This window comes from Colias philodice, chromosome 17, assembly GCF_061535455.1.
Source record: "Colias philodice isolate Cphi_HAF_F1 chromosome 17, ilColPhil1 Martin Lab GWU primary, whole genome shotgun sequence".
Taxonomy (NCBI): domain Eukaryota; kingdom Metazoa; phylum Arthropoda; class Insecta; order Lepidoptera; family Pieridae; genus Colias; species Colias philodice.
The window spans coordinates 3,842,622-3,867,821 of NC_143102.1; the positions used below are offsets into that span (position 1 = coordinate 3,842,622).

The 25,200-nt window shown below is 33.8% G+C and overlaps 2 protein-coding genes across 2 annotated transcripts in view; both read right to left on the reverse strand.

The window, feature by feature from the left end:
• Positions 1 to 25,200, reverse strand: part of Pgant5 (polypeptide N-acetylgalactosaminyltransferase 5) — a 170,599-nt gene that overhangs the window by 46,157 nt on the left and 99,242 nt on the right. The window lies entirely within an intron of this gene.
• Positions 196 to 24,682, reverse strand: LOC149480983 (uncharacterized). Its single transcript, XM_089706058.1, has 6 exons — positions 24,567 to 24,682; positions 18,887 to 19,212; positions 18,039 to 18,255; positions 9,127 to 9,324; positions 1,281 to 1,442; positions 196 to 977 (listed from the first exon to the last, which is right to left on the reverse strand). Exons 2-6 carry the CDS (start codon positions 19,064 to 19,066, stop codon positions 490 to 492), a joined length of 1,245 nt encoding a protein of 414 aa, XP_089562184.1. The 5' UTR covers positions 19,067 to 19,212; positions 24,567 to 24,682; the 3' UTR covers positions 196 to 489.

A 25,200-nucleotide genomic window follows, 5' to 3' on the forward strand; every position in this document is an offset into this window, starting at 1 on the left:
AATAAATTTTGGACACATTTTGTGTAGTGTAATTACAAAAGCAATGTATTTCGCTGCGGTCTCGAATAATATGGATGCAATCCAAAAATGTATTCCACGCACCATCAAATGTGCTCCAATATTTTGGTTTATTGTTTCACATCAGTAGTTGCCAAAAGTATCAATATTATATTTGGCTCGGATAGAAATGCAACATTAAAAATTTCGATAACTTTATTTACAGACTCGTATTATTATACAATTAACAAATATTAAACATAGCGATTTGGAATTCACATTCATTTATCTAACACGTATCGACAATGAGCACTAAGCCCAAATATTTACTCCGACATACACCATAAACAACTTTGTCTCGTCTAACACCCGATCTACACAGATTCTAACCATTAAAGTCTTCCACCACTAAACTCATTAGTGTACTTCCAAGTCGATATTTTCCTTTCTTCCTGATAGACGTAAGTCCATGTGCTCCCGACAACAGTTAAACTAATACGGCCGCCAAACATCAACAGGCCTTCTTTCCGAAGAAATCAACGCTTTGCTTCTCGTTCTTACACCTTGTTCTGGCCATTCTGGCGATGCTGGTCGTTTCTTTGCGGAACTGGTTGAACCAGTTTCCTCTCTATCGGGACTGGAGTTGGAATCTTCTTGTGGTTGTGGTGGTCGTAACCACCAATCGTATCCACCGTATAGTTGTGAGTATAGCCAGGCTGGAGGGGTGGGTAAGAGAGGGGAATTTAGGAATAGTTGCGCAGCAAGGGCGCTATGGAATAGGCTTGAGGGTGGAGGTAAAGGTTGTAAGGGCTTTCGCGTTCTGGTGACTGATGTGAAAGCCCCAGGACGGTCATCTGGTGGCGGGCTTATGGAAGCCGTCACGGATATGTCGTCGTCGTCCTGTGGGGAACTGGGTCGAGAGTTTGACGGGCTGGTTGTACTGTGCGCGTGCATTGTTGTTGGATTGTCGGATGTTACGTCTGTAAAGATGGGAGTTTAGTTTTTTGTAATAAAGGTAAAATATTAATGAGAGATTGGCTAATGAAATTCAATGAATAGAAGTACAGGATATATTATAACACAAGTATTAAATAATATATTAACATTTAGAAGACTATGTCCAGAATTCGCGCAAAAACTACTGGATGGATTTTGATGAAATTTTTAACTAAATATGATCATAAGCGTATGGGACATCACGCTTATAATATCATCATCATCTTTACAAAATTGAAAAACCAAGCAGAACATGTTTCTCGTAACTTATCACATCAAATACGTACCATTTTCATGTGGAGCCGGTGGTACAGCGTGCGGGTGTGAGTGTGCGGGCGGTAACACGTGTGGTGTGAAGTGTGCGTGTGTGGGTAGTAATGGAGGGGGGTAGTGGCGGGCCAGCGCGCCCCACTCGTTGCCCGGCAGACCGGCTAGCTGGTGCGCTATGCCTGGATAAGAAAAATAAAATATGTAAAATTTTGACATAATAATTTTACAAATCTAAGAGGGAATCATTATTATATTGTTTTAGTATGATTCATGGTTTTCTATCTGGATGGTTTTAATTTTTTTAAGTGAAACTTCTTTAGGCGCGTTGAGAGTTAATATTCAAGGTCGCGTCATGGCAATACCGTCACGTCATGGAGTAAGGCGACGATTTTAGTGTCTTTGAATCTTACCAAAGAAGTTTCACTCCTGACACGTGTGCCCGGCACACACGCTCTTTTTTATCATGCAAGGATTTACAACAGATGTTGGTATGTTTCAGTAGGATTAATTTATCAAATTAACCATCAAGAAGTCGATTTTCAATCAAGAAAAAGAAACATTGAATTGTAAAACTATGCTACCTACTCTTAAAAAATTGTATGAACTATGGACAATTATTTGGTAAAAATTTGTGATGAACTTTTTAGCCATCATTGAATCAAAAAATTATATAGGTACATTCTATCACAACAATTGAAAACAAACATAAACCAAAAATATACACAATAAATCAGCTTCATCTCATTCTCAATCAAACATCGCGACAGCCAGCGTCAAAATAACGCAATCAACAAAACAATAAGACGGGGATTCATCCAAAACGCTCCACTTACGTTAGCAGACGCTTTACGCACTCGTCAGAATATTTAAATAATGAGAACGACGTTTTGTGTCTCCCCCCCCCCCCCCGCTCTGTTCGCCTTATCTTACCCGTGGCACTCCTCGATTGTTGTCAACGGATTTATGGGAACTCGGCATTTTGAATCATTGAAATGTTTGGATTGAAGTTTTTAAGGGATTTATGAGTCTTTACAGCGAGTGTGGTCATGGGTAGACGTTAAAATGTTTTATTTCTTAAAGTAATGCATAAATTCCAATAAAGCTTTATTCAAATATTATATTATCCACGATTATTTGCTAAAGTTTTTTTCGCTACTTCTGTTACCGTTTGTATAAATGAAGCTTAAATGAAGAAATTCAATAATACCACAGACTAATAATAATATACTACGTATACAAATACTACTATCGAATGTAGCTATTCTACATATATCTCCGATATTTATTTTAAGTTAAAGAGCTTTTTAAATTTTTAACAACTGAAATACTTATAAATTTTAAAAGTTCTTATTATTTATATTACAGAATTACAATTACCAGTCTTGAATAAAAATGATAATACTACACTTTACTGCAATATTATATTCATTATAAATCTGTAAAATCTTACTGTGCCAAATTTTATAATAGCACAACAGTATTCAATTTAAAATATGAAAAGCTCAGTAAATAATCGCGCCATTATCACGGACGCGTTATCATAAACGCATTTATGAAATAGGAAATGTGTTTCGGTGTCATAATTTCCAGTTGACATTTTTAAGCGCATAAATTAACAAAGTTTGCCGGCGCGACCCCGTATATTCGGCTTAACCCTTTAGCACCCACCTTGGGTAATTCCCACCCGACCTAACCCTTTCAGCAATAGAATAAATTACAGGCCGTTTTATGTCGCTGATACCGCCTACGAAAATGTAAAACACATTATTTTGAATCCGACCGCTTAGCGTTTATAGTACGTTCATGAGTCCGATGCAATTAGACAAGATCTGCTTTTTGGATTAGACTGCTTAATCACTATTCGAATTGTTGTATCGCTTAATAGCAATGCCTTAATGGATTCGCAATAAAGCTTCTATTATGCGCCTTTAGACTTATTAACTCGCCTTCAAAATGTGTACTAAAGAAGGAAAATCTTGATCTTAAAATATTTGCTACGTATGACAAAAATTTAATAGGAAACATTCATTACATCCAAAGATTTTATGCTTCTGTAATATTATATACTTGTTTAAAACATAGACAATAACTACAAAATTCCACTTCCTCACAAAGTCAGTAAGAAATTGAAATATACACAAAAAGGGTAATTTTTATCTGTATCGTAATAAATGGCCGCATTGTTTCATTTCGTATTCCATGCTCAGAGAGCAGAAGAAAGGGTAGCTAGACGATTTGCATTCGTTAAAAATGTTCGAATTCTTTGTGTTGTTTGTGTGCACTGTGTGTAATCGCTGTGTAGCGCGGTTTAGTTGTTTTGATGGTTATAAATATGTGTTGTTTATTAAAGTTAATGCCTTTTTATTTTGAAACGTATAGACATACATTATACACACCTATATCCTATATCCCTTTGTAACAGCACATACTCAGAATCACTGTTTTCGTTATTCTTTTTTTTCTAATCCCTCCGGAACGTTACGGAATAAAAAATTAAAGATATTTGCACAGAAAATTTCGGAGACCTTGATGATATTTTCATAGCTCAAACACGCGAGACTCTACATGGTTATACTAACATAGAGTGTATAAAATTAACTTAAAACCGAATAGATAGCAAAAACAAGATTTTATAATTTTGTCTTTTTAACATATACCATAAACCATGGAAATATTGTACCAGCAAAACTTGACGAATTATATTAAAAATATTTTCACACAAAAACAAAACAACATCCCAATCTCAAAACGTCTAGGGCGCAGTATAACCAAAGATTGGTCGCCTCAAGACGCGGCAGTCCGCTACATTTCCTCCGGTGAAGGGATTTTTTCTTTACAGTTTGAAAAATCGCACCGAGAGGGTTGAGCCCAAACATTTTAATGCCATTTGCTAGATTGCGTCTTGCATTCTTCCCGCTTTCCTATAGCGTTAATCCGCGAATCGACTAGGATTACGCAGAAATTTGTATGAAATGAGTATTTGAGTTTTTAGTGTGATTCCGATGGCCTGGGATTAGGGAGGAATTTTTAACGACTGTCTGAGACTTTCGGCGATTAGGGAAAGGGTTGATAAGAGCACTTTCGTATAATTATTTTACATCACTTTACATTGTGAAGTATCATTGGAATGGGCCTTTTTTGTAGTGTTAATGGTATTTGCAAATTCTCTTCAGGGTGCTTTAATAATACCTAGTCTTTAATGGTCTACATTTATCCCATAGATGTGATAGGTATATATTAACGATTTTCAATTCAATATTAATTCGCATATTTGTAACTGAAAATGAAAAATAAATTCAAACATGTTTTAAACAGAACTAATTATTCACATGTTCGAAAGACGCCAGTGAGTGGAATTAATTTTCATAATTTCGCTTACACTGTCACGTGTATATTATATTTTGTTGATATGCTTCGTTGAAATTTTAATTACCTACAACGTTTGACATTTTCCTAGCATTATAAATGATATTGATTATGTGGTATCTATTAAAATGCTATTAAAGAAGCAACCAAAAAATATAAAAAATAAAAAAAAGTAACCATTTTTGTTTGTGACTCGTTTCTTTATCTGAGCTATGTATCGTATTGAAACTTGAAAACAACTAGAGTATTGTTCAGGAAGAGCCAAAACATATGGATTAGACGGCTGTTAGCAAGACTGATGTGTTCCGTACATCATAATGTTAATAAGAGGGTTCGGGAACTAACGACGGCGCTTTGTCAACGCGCCTTAACCCTTAACCCGCCGCCATCTTGCGCCATGTTGGATTTCAATCTGCTTAACACTTAATGAATTTGCCTCTATTGATTTTGTTTAACCCCTTTTTGTTTAGATTAATTAACCTTTCAAACAAATAGCTGTGACATAACCTGACAAAGGTTAGCTGTTTTGAGGAACTGAAATTCCTTGGCTGTTTTGTTAATTTATTAGTATAGTTTATTTGGAATATTGGCTGTGCTGAATAGGTAGCAAAACATTTCTTTCTCGCTTTTTATATCAGTGCCCTTAGTTATAATAATTAATTAAATGTAACTCTTCCTGACATTGCTCAATTATCATATTCTTTGAGTGTACACAATAAGTAATTTATTTACAAAAGCCGTTAATCGCGTCATTTAAAATATAACAATGCAGGTAATTCGAAAAATTATCTCCCTTCGTGCGCACTTTATAGTCGAGGACCAAAATTAAGCACGCATTAACTTATATATGAAAATGGGTACATTGACTCATTGAGAGTTAATCGCGTTCGCGTCATCATCATACGAATTCATTTGAAAGCGTTTAAAGGCTCTATAAAAGCGCGAATCACGCCGTACAAAAGGCTATATGAGGTGGGTGGGACATTTAAAATTTACAAATGCGTAATTATGCACCCGCATTGTCGCGCGGAAGGGTTATGTCGCCCCTGCCTTTCTTTCCCCCCTCCCCCCGCAATCCGGAGCTTCCGGGCCTAATGCTATATTTAATTTTCTCTAAGGCTCCCTCATTAATAATGAGAAGCTGCGACTTTAAGTGGCGCTCACACGGCGATGTGAACCGTGGATGTTCGAAACTTTGAAGTGTCGTTTGCTGGTGTTTAAATGTATTATTATTATGAAGGAAATTTTTATACATATTTAAGTTAAATATTAGATACGCTCTGCTAGTTTTAATTACTAGTTTTCAGTAATTAATTTGTTAATCATATTTTTTGTCAAAAAGACCTATGAACTAAAACGAAATAAGCTTTTAAACTTGACTTAGAAATATATTTACAATAAATATCTGGATAAAACAATTACCACAGCACAGAGTAGGTACCCAGAATTATTTACATAATATCATCAACATAGAAAAAATAATCAATCTATCATTAACGTATCCATAATTTCGCAGATCCATTCTATAGTCATTGTACCTCACGAAACACCGCGTGAACGTGAGTGTGGATAATTTATCATGATTCTGTAAGGGTTATAGGCTAAGAGGGCAGCGGAGTCTCTGGATTCTCGGAATTTACATATTACAAAAGTGTTTCAAATGGAACAAATCGAAATTACTTCCTCCGCGTCGAAGTGACTCGTGTAATGGGTTTGAAGTTTAGTGTACGTGTTTGTGACACAATAAAAGGAATTCAATGTGCTTGAATTAGTTTATCGTTCCTTTTTAAAATGTATCTTTGTGTGATAGTAAAGGAAGCCACTATTGCGTTTTACTTTAATAATAGGGTATTATAATTCCAAACATTTTAATTAAAAAATATTATCTAATTGATGTAATGTACCAGACATTACATCAATTAGGTAATATTTTTCTCTTTATATTATATATTGTCGCATTCTTCGAGTTTTAAAGCTATGTAGCATTTTTTTTAATTAGTGATGGAAAATACACTATCAAATCCATTTATTTTAATTATTTGTACAAAAATTCTATATCTAACGACGAGATTATAATTTCAATCAATCACGAGCAAATTATGAACGCCTTTCACACGCAAGAGGCAAATATCGCATCTATATCTTGTGTATCTCCGCTACAAGAGCGCGAGGTGTGTAATTGACTTAGGGGCCTTTGACACCCGCCTTAACAAGGTTTGCCTGGCACTTGCGTAGTTGCTTACGATACACTAAATTCCGTAGTACAATGGAGTACGGACGGCTATACGATATAATGTGTCAATTTGCGCCAGTTGGTGCGGGTGAAAGGACGCTTGTAATTATAGTGTTAGATGTACAAAAAATGTATGTAATGGATTTAGGAATAGGTTGAAAGTTTGTTAGGAATAATGTCATGCAATCTTGTGCAGTAAAGAAATTTGTTAATACCGGTGATGCGCTTTAGTTATGTTCAGTATAATAACATCAATTCATTCATTTCATTTTTTTGTATCACAAAAATTTTAAAACCTGATGAATGAATCTATCGATTTTTTACACTTTTCTATATATAAAATGTTTACGTAAACGCTTCGTGCTCTAGAAAGTATTTGCAGAAATAAACGATCCTTCCATGAAATTTATCTTATCATGTGTATTCAATTAGTAGGTACCTACTTAAGTTAGTATTAGTTAATCAGTTTAATTATTAACTTATCATTTTACATAATATATTTCCCTGTTAGTGTTTATAAATTAATTTCGAATTTGAAAACAAAATAAGTAAAGATGGTCTTTACCAATACATATTTGAATATGCATTGCAAATAAAATTGCTTTTAACACACAAAAAGAACATTATAACAATATAGCAGTATTCAGTATTAATTTTATTTCATTTGAGCTATTAGCACCTACCTATTACCTTCAAGTGCAGAAGGGCGTTGCTTAGCGCTACGGTGCTTAGCTACGTGGCTACGCAGCTACGCCGCTACGAAGCCCCGAATTTCTTCCTATATACTTTTTATGCCTGATTTATTTTGCGTTCATGTGTATATTGAAATACCTGTGATATTTTTCAATTAAATTTACTTATTAGAGTCACATTTGCGCCACATTAAATTAAGGAAATTACTATTTAGTACTTTTAATACACATCACTAAGTACATTATAATTTTAATATACGTTCGTTTTTTACGAAATTTTGCGTGAAAAGGAAAATTTACACGGATATAAAATAATTATATTTTAGTAGGTACTGGATTAACATCATATTAACAATTTCGAAAACGAAAATTTGTCTAGGTATGTATATACGTAACTAAAGACTATTAAATTTTTATTTATTTGTTTACATACTGCTACTCAATTCTACTATACATATGAGTCAAATCCAAGCATGAAAAGGACACAAAACCCTTATTTCTTGGAAGTGATAAAGAAGGGTCGTGAATTGATAATTAATTGTGGCTCAAAACTTCTCAAGCAAATTAAAGCCCCTTCAGAGGCGCCTGATGACGGTCCGGTGACAATTTAATATTACATGACTCCATCGGCACTTGACACTCGTGTTCATCACATTAATTATTATAGGTATGTGTTATACTAGAAATAAATCATGTATATTTTTTGTCAGAGTAAGCAAAGGGGCAGGTGGGCCACCTGATGTTAAGTGGGCACCACCCATAAACATACTATGTTTCTAACCGCGACTTTAATCGTATATATCTATTTGAATAAAATAATAAATAAAAATATCACCAACGTTATATGTACTTTTTATAGTTTACTATGTGTGGGTTCGAACATAAGGTTTTATTTGTTTTAACAAGATCACTAAGCCATCAGCAATACAAAGACTATAAAGGTGGTTTATTAACATCGTACCATTACCATTTATCGAATATTTCTAAAATAAAACCGCAATAATAATTTGTCTCTATATCATATAGTGCAGTTTGGATAACTTTGATATTTTCAGCAGCATCGATTAATTCTCAGGTCAACTATAGTTTCCCTTCAAGACTTGTCAGTGACGAAGGTCCGGTGACAATTTAATATCAGTATTTTCGCCCCATCCGAATGGGCACAAGCGTGGACTTGACGTACGATCGTGCAAAAATATTTTGAATATAGTTTGTCCAAGAATAAATACATAAGAAGTTAAAGTAAATATTTTAGTTCTGGCAAGTGAAATGAAATGCATATTTCTTACTACACTGGACATTAGTATAAATAGAAGTTACATTATTAGCATAATTTCTAATTATGCTAATAAGCTTTTTTTTGCTATAAACAGACGCATGTATTATGTATTTATCATGAATCAACGTGCAATTTTAATTTTGTACACTAAGTCATCGTTGTTATAGGAACTGTTTTGATCGAAAAGACCATGATATATGTTTTACATCATCAATTGCTATTTTCATTGCACTAAAGAGTGTAAAAATTTAAAAATAACCTTAAAAGAACTATTCATTACCAAAATAACTTACCGGATAATTTGAAAGGCAGAGAGCCCATAAGTGGGTCAGGCGCGAACCGTGGGCCGAAATGGAACGGATGGAAGCCGTGGTGACGTGTCTTCGATCTGGGCTCTCTGGGCCCGTCTACCGTCACCTTTATGGCCTTCTGGTAGGTGGCCACTTGCGGTGGTGACGTCGCCAACATTATGGTTAGTGTGAAGGATTTACCTGCAGACAATAAAATGGGAAACTGAAATGAGTATTTAAGAAAAACTAGATGTGAAATTAGCGCTGTTTAAAACATACGAAGCAAATAAGAATATTCGTCAAAATTAGATGAATGTGCTTCTTCTTTTTTTTTATTTAAAAAACATTTTGCAATTCAAACATGTGTCTCAATAAGATATAGAACTAAATATTGTTTAATTGCTAGGCCAAGGTGTCCCTGATTCGCATATGAGGTAATTCTTTACCTCATATGCGAATCAGGGACACCAATTAGATTCAAGTGTGTTACTATTACGTTCAGATTTCATGTACTAACATTCTAATACAAAGTCAAGATAGGTTGTTCATCTTGTACTTAATTGGAAGTAGTACTACACAACTAACAATACATTAATAATACTCCTTCCTGATACACAAAATCACTTTTAATAATTTTTCTCCCTACTGACTTGCAAATTTCTTGGAAAATACCTTACAAAGGCATTTGCGAGACGAAAAAATGCATTAGGGATGAAAAGAATTCAAAACAGTCGTGCCTAACGTTGATTTGTGGCGGTGTCGCCAAACAGCATACCTGCACGTAGCCAGCATTCCTACATTCCAAGCTTTGGCTTAAGATAAATGCTTTTTTCACAATCCTTACACTTCCCGAGACAATACAATGATCCGTTACTTTCAGACCATAAAATTATGAAACGTGATGGCATTCGTGAAACAATGTTAAAATAACAATTTATAAAAATGTACCCTTATTTTATTGACAATCAATAGGTCACTAAACTAGTAAAAACTTTAATTTAAAAGTAAGGTCTTGTACAGTAAATAATCGGAGCTTGAAATGACAGTCGCTTTCACATTCCAGTCAATCACTTAACTAGCGTTCCATTATTTCACACATGAGATATAAACGATCGGACGATATTTCGTTCGTATCGTGTCCATTGCTCGCCAACCAGCGTCGACATTACCTCGAGCTCGTTAAACACGGTTATGGACGTGCAGCAGTGAGATGTAATCGTAATATTTAAGTAATGATTGTAGAATCACGAATAGTGACGCAGTGGAACGCCATAGTAACATATCCACCGCAGAACGGCCACAAACACGATGGCAAGCGTTTGAACAATCGCTGCTATATCGACACATACCAAACGGTAATTCTGGCGAAATACATGGTTACACGCTAGGAGTCATTAGTGGTAGAAACGTACGAACGATGTCAATTCACTGGTGAAATTTCATGTTTCGGCTTATCAACTTGTCGAACTATAAAACGTGGATTAGTGAATTATAATTTAGTATAGTGCCACGCGCTACAAGCTACGGGATTTCGTCTACGACGAAGGTCTACGGAGACTTATATACTTTTAATAACGGTATAAACTAACTTTATTTATGATTTACAGTTACAATATAAACGGAATCCCATATTGTATTTAATATTATAACACGTTTTAAATTTTTATTTCTGAAGTCGTTCGGGTCAAACGATAACCTAAAGACACAAGTAACAGTAATTTAAAAATCAAGTTTTTAATGTATCTACTGCATTACCTACTTTGCTATAGTTTACTTGCATAACATATTCATTTCCCAAAATATAAAGCAGCACAATATTTACAAGCAAAAACCGTGTTTGCGGAAAGTACAGTCTCTAATGCAGCCAAATCATTTTGTATTAAAATTTGTGAATAAAAGAAATGCCCGGAGTTAGCTCACGAAACAAAGAGAGACCAACATTTACTGCTGGCTGGTGGCCAAAAGCCGCTCTGGCCATGAAAACGATATAAACACCCCCTCCCCCTACACCCAAGACCCGAAATGAGCGGCCACCCGCTTATTTTCATAAAACATACATAAACTCAGACTTGAGATGAAGAATATTATTTCTCCGAGCCCAATACGTATACGTTATAAGCTACCGTGTTCGGGTGTAAAAGTCGATATGACAACTCGTAGGAAAAATTTCGTGATGAAATATATTGTAGATGCTTCACGAGGATAAGGAAAATATACGACATCGTGTGTTTTCCTTATCGGATTTATATGTTAGAATTATAACAATATGAGCTTGAATCTACCATGATATTCAGTTTACATTTTGGGCGTATACTATCTCTACTACTTTCTATATTCGTACAAAAATATAATAATAAGTTTAACTCATTGATACCGTATCTACCTGTTCTCAGGTAAATAATTGATAAGATTTAATATGATTTAGTTTTACATTGGATAGTAGATATGTAAATTATGTAAACACTATAAAATATATAATATTAAAATTATCGAACATTTCAAAACACTGAAATATTCAATCAATGAATCCATCTTGATAGCAAAAGATATGGTAAACAATAATACGGCATAAACTATTCAACTTTACGCATGAAAAATCAAACCTTCGCCATTAGTTCCCCTCCGTAGCCGCATTTGTATCAAAGGGCGAGCTCATAGAAAAATAAAGGCATTCAGCGTATACTTCATAAATCATTTAAGTTATTCATAAAAAGGCTTTCGTCTTTCCCCACACGGCGCGAACATATTGCAAGAGTGCACGTGCGACACTTCATAAAGTGTGCGTATTGATCCGCGAGGGGGCGCTGTTCATAAAAATATGTTTGCACCGAATAACACGGGTCGGGATCAAATTTGAGATCAAATACGCCCCAGGTATGAACATATTATGATATTTTTTATCAATTGTTTGAGTAGATGTGATTATTTGCTAATTGACCTATAAACTTTACACTGAATAAATTTGTAAAATTGTTTAACCTAACTTGATAAAATCGCATTTTCTTAAGGTAAGGTTTCAAAATCGAAAATCGAATATTTTCTCTACATAATAAGTGTGTTAATCAAGAAGTAAAGACAACAGACGATAATCTCAAACAGGAAATCTTATATCCTATTTCACTGAGCATCATTAATTAAAAACTAAGAGCACACGAATCCGATTTCAAGAGAATTGTTCCTGACGATTTCCGTCGCACGTTAGATTAAAAATCAGCTTTATAACGTCATAAAGTAGGCGGGGGCTTTAAGATAAGAGTTCTCTCCGGGCTAAATAAAAAATGAGCCACAATCGTAATGGCAGTGCTCCTTTGATCTCGGTTTCATGGCTTACGAAGGATTTTCAGCTTAGAGCGGCAATTTGGATATAAAATATCTAATGCGGCCCGATACGCATTAGGGGACATTAGCGAATTGACTGCGTAATATGTTATGTTTAGATATAAATTAACTGGCGTATATCTTTATTAACTGAATAAAGTCTGTATTATTGAAATTTATTTCAATTTGACGTAGAGGGTGTAGTGTTTAATAGAAAGCAATAGGCAACATTTAATCGATGTTATCAACCTCCTCATCCCAAATCTAATTAATAGATACAAATGCCACAAAATTAAACACCAAATAATTTGCATAAATTACATTCGGGAGAAATCTTAATATATTTCACTGGCGAATAAACAAGCGCCAATAACAAAACTCGTAATACAAGGGAGACACCGTAAAACTCGAGTTTATTGAAGCGTCTCAAAAGAACAAGAGAAAAGTCAAAAGCGGGATACAATTAAAACCTCCCTAAAACGCACCTCAAGCCGAGCGGTCAATATTACTCGAGACCCTCAATTTTCACCACTCCCTTGCGTTAATAACAATAATTAGGAATGAGTGGTTCAATAATTAAAAACGGAAAAGAGAAGCTGCGAAGATGCGCCTCCCTACAATTTACTTACAGGATGTGTAACATGTTTTACTACGTATCATATAGTACCAGAAATATCTCAGTTTACATAAAAAGTTATGTAGGTAATGTTTTGAAGTCAACCATTTAGAAAATTTTTAGAAAGAAACAATATGATCTACCTAGTTTAATTTGTATTATGAATAAATTATGACTATAGTATAAATGCGATTGATATCATCTTCCGTAAATGATACCTATTAGTTACTTTGTATAAATAATTGGTGACCTAAAATACAGGTAATTTTTATTACCTAGTTTAGGCACCAGTCTCACACTTATTTATATGTAATGGAAATGTGTACTTATTTAATGTAACCAATGTGAGAAAATAAACTCTTTTTTTTATTTTTATTTTTTTTATTTTAATTTCTAACTCTACCTACATAAAGTTCATTCAATTAAATTATTTTAATTATATTAATATCTTTACACGCGTCTTTTTTTATTTCACCGAAAGAATCATGAATAATAATTCATATTCAAATATTCTTCATAATATATCCGAGGAGAGGTTTTGAAATAACAGGGCAAATTTATAACCATTAGTTGTTATTAGGGTAACCGTGCACTGCATCAAAGGGGAATCTCTCGAGTTAATAATGAAAGGTGAGGCTGAGATCTTTTTCGCCGCGGCTCTTATAAAAAATCATTTTCCACCTCTCCGGCGAGGGTACATGAATCGGTAGGGTGTTGCCTTTTGTGTCGTTTTACCAACGATGTTTGACTAACAAGCTCCTTTAGGCCGAGCACTGCACTGGGCATAGTTTTGCGTGCATTGTGTCTTCTAAGTACTCGTGTTCTAGCTGAAATAACAAAGCGCGAGATGTAGCTTTTTATACCGAGATTAGCCCCGGGTCATTTGAGAACAAACCGTTCTTATTCTCAGAACTGTTCTCGTTTAAACATACATATTTTTCTATTTCAGTTATCATTATTCTAGATTGCGAGAATGTTGCGAGTTACGTCCCATTAGTGTAAAGCTGTTTTCGTTTCGTTTTGTAATGATGTAAGTCGCCTGAAAAGTTTTAAGTATAAGCGATTGAAGGAGACAAAGCGTAAGGGATCGGGGACACACGACCCCAGCGTATTTTTTATCGGCGTCTAGCTGTAAAGTGGGGTCAATCAATCGATTAGCGATGTCGCGTCTTGACTACTGGTGCGATAAATTGGCTCCTTATTGCGTCTCCGATATAATGAGATCGAAGGTAACGAATCAAATGTAATTATATTTCGGCTATTTTCAGACTTTTCTGATTGCTGAGTTTGTATTGGCAACGTCTACGAGAAAGGTATGTAGTAGTTACATCAGAAAAGTGAATTAGGTAATTTGTAATATAGCTCATATGCCTTTTGACTTTATACTTTTTACAACACCTTGTAATATTTCCCATCTGCAATTCGGTATAATGAAAATTCCAAATATTAAACCCTAATACTGAGAGATAAAAGAAAAAACACTTTTAATAAAAAATTCATTAATTAGAGGAATTAGCGAAACGGCGAAGTGCACATTTTCCCTAAAACAACTTGTACCCAAGAGAGAACTGTCCATTCCCCTACATTCGGCTGACACGAGCTAAGCAAAAAGTGTTCGAGGGGCCTCATTAAATTTTTCGCTTATTAAAAATTCCCCGCGCCGTCCATCAACATCAGATAGGCAACTTTTTATTTCAACAAAACAAAAGTTATGTTATGGGGCACCGATCTCCCCTCATCCTCGGCTCGATAATTTGAGTGAGATTTTCTCGCAATTTAAGATAAACAAAGAGAGCGCTTACCCTTAATTGGAAAGCAGAACGTTATTCAGGAAGGAACGTGACAAATAGACACCTCTTAACTTCTTTTGCGCTTCCCGTCGCGCTGGTCTGTATTGGTTTTTACTAAACACGCAGTATCCTTTGTTTGCAGATCTCCTTAATGAGTACATCGAAATACTTTTAGCGTTAACTCAATTTCTATGTAACTACGTTTATAAAGAATGTCAAATTGGCTACCGGTGGTAAAACATCTTTATAAACTGGAATGAGTAATTCTACAAAAATACGAGAAAAAGTTATTATTATATACCAATCTATAAACTTTGAAAAAAGAAGAAAAGTATGACAGCTTCAAAATAACGTAACCCGTCATTTTAAGGTCAACATGGTCTTATATTAAAATCAATAAATAAGTAAATTAAAATGTAACGATAAAGATGAAACGTCTCCATCTAACTTACTCCGGGCACTTCATGATGCTCATATATATATCAAATATATCAGAAAGTGTTCAAAACCAGTATAAAATTATCAAACGTATGTTATACAAGACGAAGGCCCATTGCAACGAGAAACTTGTTAAATATAAACAGCGATGGCTCTGACACACTTGCCGCGCCCTTATCGGTTTGGATCCTTCTTAGAATGAAGACAGGGCTACTACACGGAAAATGATTTAATAATATTTGATTTTGATAGATCCTATAGCCATATGCACCAGAATGTATCGAAGTTAAATCTTCGTAAGATGTTTTACCTATATGATATTTTTTTACAGTTTCAGAAATTAATGATTCTAGTCTTGTAGAATTATGTTTCTGTCACTAAATTAAAAGTACGGTCGTACTTTCTTGTGCCATCCATAGAATTGTCTTATAATTATACGTTTTAATAAAACAATCCTATTTATTTTTAACCTCATTTGTTTACAAAAGCAAGTTATTTTAATATTGAATCATTGTGTATATTGATGAAAGACCTAAAGATGAGTGTAAGAAATAAAGAAATCTTATTTTGTGATTATTTTCATTTTTCTTTTTATCTAAACATTTAATTATAGTTTTCTACGATTTGTTGTTAGTTTCTCGTTTAAAATAGTCATTTAAAAAATTCATAGCTAATATGTTTACAAAGTCGATTATTCATGTTGAATTTTCGTCTTATTTTTTGAAATACGGAGGAAATATTGAGGGTAGTTACAAACAAATTAAATTTGGCAACCCTATCACCGCCGCGCTTCGTTAGACCCTGCACTATTTGAATATGAGACAAGTTTACAGTTCACCGATGTTCCGACGTCACCCCTGAATCCTTAACTTTTGTGTTTGTTTCAATATTGAATGGAATTCTTGAGAACGTAGTTATAGATTAATTTTGGGTGTACTGTACTGGATAATGGTCTTAAAACAGGAGCAAAGATGTACAAAGATGTATAGATTAATTCTCTGAAGTATAAGTTTTTGTAATGCTAAGAAATTGCCACATTGATATAGGTACTAAAAAAAATTCCAAGAAATAATGGTCTTGGTTATATTGAGTGTTATTTTAGAGCTAGCGCGCACGAGCAACTTTGTCTCCGCAACTATTTTGTCTCCGCAACTATTTTGTCTCTCCACCCATGGGCTAGTATGAAAGTGCGCGCACGTAGCAACGCAACTCCCCATACAATTGATGGGAGAGACAAAATAGTTGCGGAGACAAAATTGCTCGTGCGCGCTAGCTCTTACAATCATAAAACAATCTCGTAGTATAATGTGCTTAGATTATGTAGATACCTTTTCCTACAATCCAAATAATAACATTCTTATTTCTAACCTACTATAACTTTACATTTTAATAAGACTCTGTATATTAAACTAAACTTCTTGCTCAACTCAAATTCATAGGAAATAGATATATCGACGAAACCAATAACACGAAGGGTTAATTGATATCACTTACAAGAAGACATGCAATTGCGAAGAGCTATAAGTGCTTTGACTAAAGCACTAGTACTCAATGTACTTGATATTAAACGCTTAGAATAAGACGTAAGTACTTCATTGGTATCAAGTAAGACTAGTTAGTACTTTAAACCGATTAAATTGCCTTATATTATTCGTGGCTATTTCTTTGGTAAAGTGGTTCATGAGCAAGAAGCCGTATCAGATACTTATTAATTTGTTTTGTTCGTCATTTATAAGCTGCATAAAACCATATTATAAACTTCATTAAAGATCCGCCTTGGTTAAAAGAAACCGGTCGTAGTCTGTAGATAAAGCTTCAAATGAAATGAATGCATCTGATTTGATTGAATAAATAAATTTGGATATTTCGATTGAAACAAATGCTTAAACGAAAATTTATAATCACATTATAAAAATAACGAACGATGACGAAATTAAAACAACTGCAACGCTTTACCGCGTAAAATATTTTTGCAACAAACAAAATTTATTTAGCCCTTACCATCTGATTACCATCTTGAAGTAAACACTTAAGAGATCAATTACCCCCAGTGACTTAATATTTGAACAAAGGGAAAACCTGTTGAAATATTCAGTAGCTAAGACGCACAGAACCTTGTTCTTGAATATTTACAAAAGGGAATACTTTTATAGGTAAGTGAATCGAATATATGTAATATAAGTAATATATACCTTAAGATAAACGCGACATTACAAGAGAAGTAAAATGAGTAACTTGAGGGATATGAACTTACCACATTTCAATTTATTAGCAATAGTTAATTTAATTCTATTTGCAGAATTCACAATAATCGTAAAATATGCGCGTATGTTTCAGCTATAGGTCCGTTATGGTAACGTGTTATGCTAAAATCCCGATATCAAACTAAAATTATAACTCTTTCTTATAAATGAGCAATTACTTACTCATAGCTGCACAACGTTTGATCATTCGTACAATTTTCTTGCTGTCTTCTAACAATGACTTTACTCTTAGATACTACTATGTTAGGGCGTATTCAGAAAGAAAGCTTGAAACTTGTAAGCGCTTATAAGCGCATAGCGGCGCATGTCAGCGCTGGTAACCCGCGCAGGAAAATATATGAACATGACAAGCGCCGATAAGCGCTTATAAGTTTCAAGCTTTCTTTCTGAATACGCCCTTAGGTTACATAGTAAACGACTACAGAATCTCTTAGTTATAGCATAACACCACAAAGTAATATTATAATTTACTTATAACATAATACTAACCTCTTCCACTCCTCCCAACAAATCGCAAGTCATTAAATTTGGCCACCTGGTTCTTCATAACCGCAGTACAGTTTCTGAGTTCAGCAGAACAATTCTCATCATTACCAGCTCGAACTGTGACCAAAGTACCATCTCCTACGTCACCCAGGGCTACCACCTTGAACGCGACTGGCAGCGTCTTGTTCGACCGCCAGTGTGGTGGTAGCACTGTACACACCTGCGAAGAAATTGTGAATTTAACGAAAAGGAAATAACCAATTGTATTTTTTTACAAACAATAGTCATAAAACATATCTATAAGCGAGAATGAGCTTATTCTAATCTAAAGATCTCAATCTCTAAAAATTTTAAATCACAGATAATAAAGAAACATTAAGTACACCGACTGCAGCCTCATATTATAAACTATAGTAAGTATAAATTATTATTATCTATTAATTGTGGTGGTGGAAAATTTTATAACCTTTTTTTGTAGATACGGTTTTTCAGTGGTTTTTCATGTTTATTTTTTAAATTGACTACCTTCCGGTGTGCGTAATAATTTGATGAAACAATCGTTTGATGATGAACAATGAACAATGAACAATAATAATGTAGATAGTGAAACAGAGTGAACGAAAAATCTAGTTTTCTATGTGAAAATTATCCATTTGGTTGACAAAAATAGATTGTAATGTTTTCAGTTTTTTTTTTTAAGGATCTATAAAACTAATGAATTTCATTGACAGCTGCTGTCCTAATTTACAAACACAAAAGTTACTTAAAAAACCTAACCGTGAATTCTTTTCTACCTTAAATACTATTTGTTGTATCAGCTGTCAAAATTTACAATATATACAAATACTTACAACATGCGGGCACCCAGTCTTGACAAGTTCTCCAGGATGATCAGCCAATAGACCTTCCAGGGTCCTCTCAGCCAGGAGTTCCGCAGTCAGCGGCTGACTGGGCAGCGCCCCGTAGCTCGCCGACGGGGCTTCGTGACCCAAACCATTTGTTGTCGAACTAACTTCACTCGATAGATGCATCGTCCAATGTCACTGATATACATGTATCCACTGTCTCTAATACACACAATATCCGTCACATAATTATATGGAATAGTAGCAAGTTCACATTGTAATGATCCTGTGGAGGCAGTTTGATGGAGAGGACTGGAGACATCATGCTGCGTCTGAAATAGAAGAGAACGCATTTGAATTTTATGCGATATATAAACTTTATTTATGTATACAAAAGCTTATTGAAAAACTCTATAATCGAAACAGACAGTTTTGTAATTTATTTTAGTAATCGTCTATAAAAGTAAAAATAATAACGAACAGGACATTTATGAATCAAAAAAGAATCTAAGTCAGTTCCTGAAAAAAAAGCTTTTGCCTAGGTATGTAGGTAGGATAGGTTAGAGAGAACGTTTCTATAAGTGCATAGTTATTGATATTCATAGAGTATGTTCAACTTATACAGCAGTTTTAAACTAATCATTCAGCCTGACCGTCTTTACATGGTCTCTACCTTTCCGAAGATCCGAAGCATTGATTTAAAATCAACAATTTTTTTATAAGAGGAACACACCATTTGTTTTTGTAGGTTATCTCATATCAAACAACATCAGATGGTACGAACTTACTGACAGTCGTTAAAGCATCAAAGAAACTTCCGCGAGAGCATGCACAATGATTTGTGACGAGGGAGTTAAATCATGCGATGAAATAAATGTGCAGATTTTATGCGAGATTTATATTTTGAAATTTAGAACTTTGAAATTGAAAAGGTCATTTATTAGGTGGAGATTTTGAAATAAGTATGCCGGTTGCCCACTAAGTTAAATTTGAATTTAAATAAAAAATGGGCTATAAATATCTACATAGACTTTGTTAGAATACCTAATTACTTAATAACTATAAATAATAAAAATCATTAATTAATACCTTGAATTTTCATATTTAAACTTAAATTTCTTTGATTGTAACAAATTTGCCCAAATTTTATGAAAAGATTAAAATACTTCACTGTTGCATCTTCATTGGTTTAGAGATAATAAATTAACTAATATTTCATTATTATTTCATATTCGTAAGTCCCACGAACAAATTTTTCATTTTGCGTTATTCCCTACACAATTCCAAAGATAATGCATACGAGTATACATCTAAATACATTCTAATACAATTTGTAAGCTATAGGTTTCCCCTTCGCAGTAACATGTTTGCGAATTCGATATGTCGATCGGCATGTTAAAGTTAATTTCTACAAGGGGTGCACCCCGTCTTTTTACAACCTTACGCTGTTTGCTTTGATTCCGGCTCGATAAAGGCTTGTTGATCTACTACAGTGCTGCTCAAGTTTCCTTAACGGATTGTGTAATTGTTCCATAGATATTATAGAAGACTGAAGAAAGTTTCTAAAGAACCGCCGTACCTGTAACTAAATGATGGTATTGTGCTATATACAGCATATCGCAATATCGAATTGGTTTAATTTTAATTTTTGGTCACTTTTTAATAACATAAAATTTTAGTTAATTTTCGGATTACTACATTACAAACAAACGAAAAATTTTTCGAGAGATTACCCCGATCAATAATTTAGAAGAGTTTTCTATGCTTGAAATTATCTACATAGAGTTTCCGAGTAAATTAATTATTATTTGATATCCTAAAGTAATGTGTTATTTTTTTGAGATCTGAAATTATTTTATGGAGATGTAGGTACTAAGGTATATAACGCTTGGTCAATTTTACGTCGACCAGTCTCAACAGTAATAACTACACAATATAATATTTTGATATTTGAACGCAATCTTTCAAAATCACAGAAACCCATTAGCATCGCGATTCGCAATGGATTAACCTCATGAATAGGTTGGCAATAAAATCTTAGCTCAAACATACAACAGGGCGGAGGTCATAAATAATAAAGCGTACGGCCGTACAGGGTTCCCTACAAGTGCGTAATGCTCGTTACCCTACCCTACCCTTCCACAAAGGAGCCAGCAGAATGGGGTAAAGATACATTACACCATTTCTGTTTGCTTTCGGACATTGCTTTGAGTTTTCCGCGCCTTGCCACTACCATGTTTCGTATGATTTAGATACTCGCTTTTGTTGTGCGCCTACATTTTTTAATTACGTGCGCCCAGTTGTTTTTAAACTTAACGTTATATCGCGAATCATTTGTTGTTTTAATTACTTCTTAATTGTCATACATAATAATTAAATCTGTCATCCGTCTCGGACAAATTCGAGTTTTACAATTATACTAGAGCTATTTTCCTACAACATAACTATGGCCAGAACAAAAAGAGAGGAACTCATTCTGAATATTCATTTAACAAGTCGCATCTGTCAATTTCGGCAATTTAACACTTGCAAAAGGAATCAATAGTGGGACTGGGACGGATTCCTTGCCCCTTGGGACGGACATGGATAATGATCGTCGGACGACGGTTACAAATAGGTTAGCAAATGTAATATCCGACCCGTCTAACCCAGCGGACATTTAAATGTTCAGGACAATTCGATTCCGAACATCTTAACGTGCGAAGACGGAAGGATTAGCAATTTATAGTTCGCTTGTCCACTCTGAATGTTTCTAAGCTATTTTGGGAAATAATCATCAATCAAATATTATACTTCATAAATGTCCAAGCAGAACAGCATCAAAACTGAACATTCAATGAAACACGCTTAATAACTGTGAAATAAGAATTTATTTTAGTACCTCATCAGTATACCTACTTATTAGTTTTGACATTTAGATTGGGCCATTAACAAGCAGAAGAAGAAGACATCAACATTTAAACATTAATTTGATATGTGGGTATTTTATTATACATAGTTTTACGTGTGAGCATGTTTATTTATATACTACTTATAAACAGCATCTAAATTATTAGATTCCTGTACATTGCAAATTTGTTTTTATTCGCACAAGATTCAGTTCGACCCTCCTTTTTCCTAATATTAGTGACAATAAACAACATCAGGCACAATCAAGCAGTTAAATAAAAAACGCGCGGAATGCGACGGGAAGCTGTGACGTCATTTATTAAACGGGGCCTTCTAGAAGCATCTGCATTTTATAGCGTTTATGAATAAAATTTTAAATAATATTAGGAAATTTTTATCTATAAGCTTTTCTTTATAATGTCCGCTGATCTGACTAATGAATCTGAAATCTGACTAATTAATTTCTCTGTTAAAATAAAATGAGTGTGGTGATAAGTAATTATAAATTTATATTTAATTATTATGCCTATATTTTTCTTTAGGGCAAGCCCTTGATTGAATAAATGATACCATACGCACTATGGTATGATTTATAAATATATATTACGATAAAAAAAATATATTCAACAAATTCGATCTCTACCACCTTTTCTTATCGCTAAGTTGCAAATAATTTTGATATCGGAGGTTAAAAAATTAATAAAATATTTATTTATACAAGTTATTATATTATTTAATTAATCATTATGTATTATAAAACTCCTAAAAACGTGTTTATAAAAAAAAAAAACGAAAAATTCTAATGGTGAAATACCTATATATGAATCTTACGGTACATTTACATCAAACACACGAATGCTTATTTTAACCACAGACATTGTGGATGTCAAATTCATTTAAATTTCAGTGTAAACAGATGTAGAGCATTCTTTCGCTGTTCTAAATGCGTTCGAAAAAATTCTATGCAATGTTATAATACTGAACAGCACTGAATACGAGTCTTCGTTTACGTTAAAAGATCACGAAAGAATGCTCTTGTTCTAGCTCTAGCTCTATGTTCGTTTGATGTAAATGCACCGTTACGCAAATGCGAATTAAACGGACCATTTAAAATTTGTTTATTCATTTATTTATTTCCAATCAATATTCTAATTTCAAATCCGCCCTCCCTATATTTGTATACAAGTAAAATTTTCCCCGCTCTCAACAACTGACGAAGAAAATCTCTCATCGGATTCATCTTGAATAATACATTCTCATTACGCATAGTAAATCAGTTAATGCATACATACTCGGCTTTGTGAATTATTTATTTAAAACTAAAGTTATTATCGACGTGACTCTATGAGATAAATGTATCGAAATTTATATTATATTTAGTTCTATTGTTCTATACTCTGTTTTGTTTTTTATTAAAATTGTATAATCCATTGAATAATTATAAAGGAAAAACTGTAAACATAACCTGAAATTTTATAGGTTAGGAAAAATCTTTATCTTTGGCGCCAATTTGGTAAGTAGGAACCAAAGCTTAGCGTTGTGCACACTGCATGTTGCATAATAAAGTATGATTTATAATATTATCTGTTATATATTTCTTCTCCATAGATACTGCTTTCCGAATCGGTGGTAAATGTTAAAATACTATGTAATGACGATTCGAAAGTGCTACTAAATAGTAGTCTAATTGAATAAATGAATGTTTGAGTTTGAGTTTGAGTTTTATAGCAAAACAAAACAACATTGACGAAGTTACTTATTATTTTGAACCAGCAAAAAAAACTTTTCCTATTTTTTATATGTATGCAAAATTATTTAAATAATTTTCATATATTTTTCTGACGTTAAAAATAGGTGAAGACTACCTATTTGTGTATCAATAGCTAAAGCTCTTTCCGAAAATAATTATATTATCTACATACAATTTGTTCACTTTGAAGTGATTAATTTTACATTAAAAAAATCGAAATAAAATATTTTTTAAATTTACCCCCAAATCACATAAAATACGTGTGAAAATATGTAAAGGTGTCAATTAGAGACAGGTGTAAGTTAAGGGGAGCATTCATCGTAATGGGAGTTGGAGCAACTTTTTAACAACTCCCTCACCGAGCTACGGAAATTGGGAATAATGACTTTGCCTTCTCATTGACACCAGTATCTTTTGAGATAATGTGTTACAAGTATTTAATTTATTAATATTTAGGAATGGATAAATAATATTTGTTTTTTATTTTTTATTATTTGTATTTTATTACGGACCATTGTGAATGTTAAGGATGTTCAATGTATGACTGTATAAAATCAACACATGTTAATAAAAATATTTCTGTTTGTACCAAAAAATTATGAAACGTAAATTACATTTTTACTTATTCAGCGAAATATTCCAAAATAAAATGCATGTTATTTATAAAGTCTCACATAAAACAAAACCGCAAAAATAATAATCATACTCGCCTGAAATCAAACACAAAAAAGCAATACAAAATTAAACCTCAAAAAAAATTTATCAGTGACAAATATTGTTTAAAATTTTCAACAAGCCTTTCTTATTTGCATAGTAAACAAAACTTTAATTAATCCTCCACATCGTAAGATATACTCGATGTTATCACAATACGTGCCGTTATCTCCAAGTTTAATGGTCGCGGCGTAGTGTGAGCGCAGGCTAATGAGGCTGCGGTCTACTCGAAAACATCACGCATCATGCTTCCGACCCGACCAAGTTCGTGAACTTACAAACTTTCCATTAATTAATTTTACAATACCTATACTAAGAAGGCCGCATACTCACAGATTATAAAACTCTTTCGAACATTTCTTTTTTTTAATTCACACTGGCACAAAACACCAAAGTCCGTACAACTAAAAAAAGTTGAATGGATAACCGCGAAGGCGCGCGTCCGCCACCGAAACGTGGTCGACATTAAAACCTTAGCGGGAAAGAAACGGTCCCCTTATTACGTCTCGAAAGAAATTCGCTCGCACACAGGGGTACGCGAAAGAAGTCACCCACACAGGCAAAGGCTGCAACGACGCGACACAGGGGGACCTTGTTAGTGTGTGTGGGTACAAATAAGTATTAAAAGAGATAGTTAGGTGCGGGACTATAAGAAACACGATACATTTTTATGACATATATTCATGGTTAGTGGAGGAAATTTCACTATTTTTTGGCTCTAATATTGTGAGCATAATTCTCAACGCAACTTGGTGTCGTGCTCATAAAATATCGTATGACAATATACAACAAAATCGTACAATTTAGTAGTATAAGTATGAAAAAGAAAGTTCTTTGTTTTCTATTTTCCATGAAAACAATTTCACAAATTTATCAATATAAATTATTAACTGTTCTTTAAGGAAAAATCGACAAATAAAATTAGAAAACGTAAAAACGAAATTTAACTTGAAAGTGACTTAAAAAC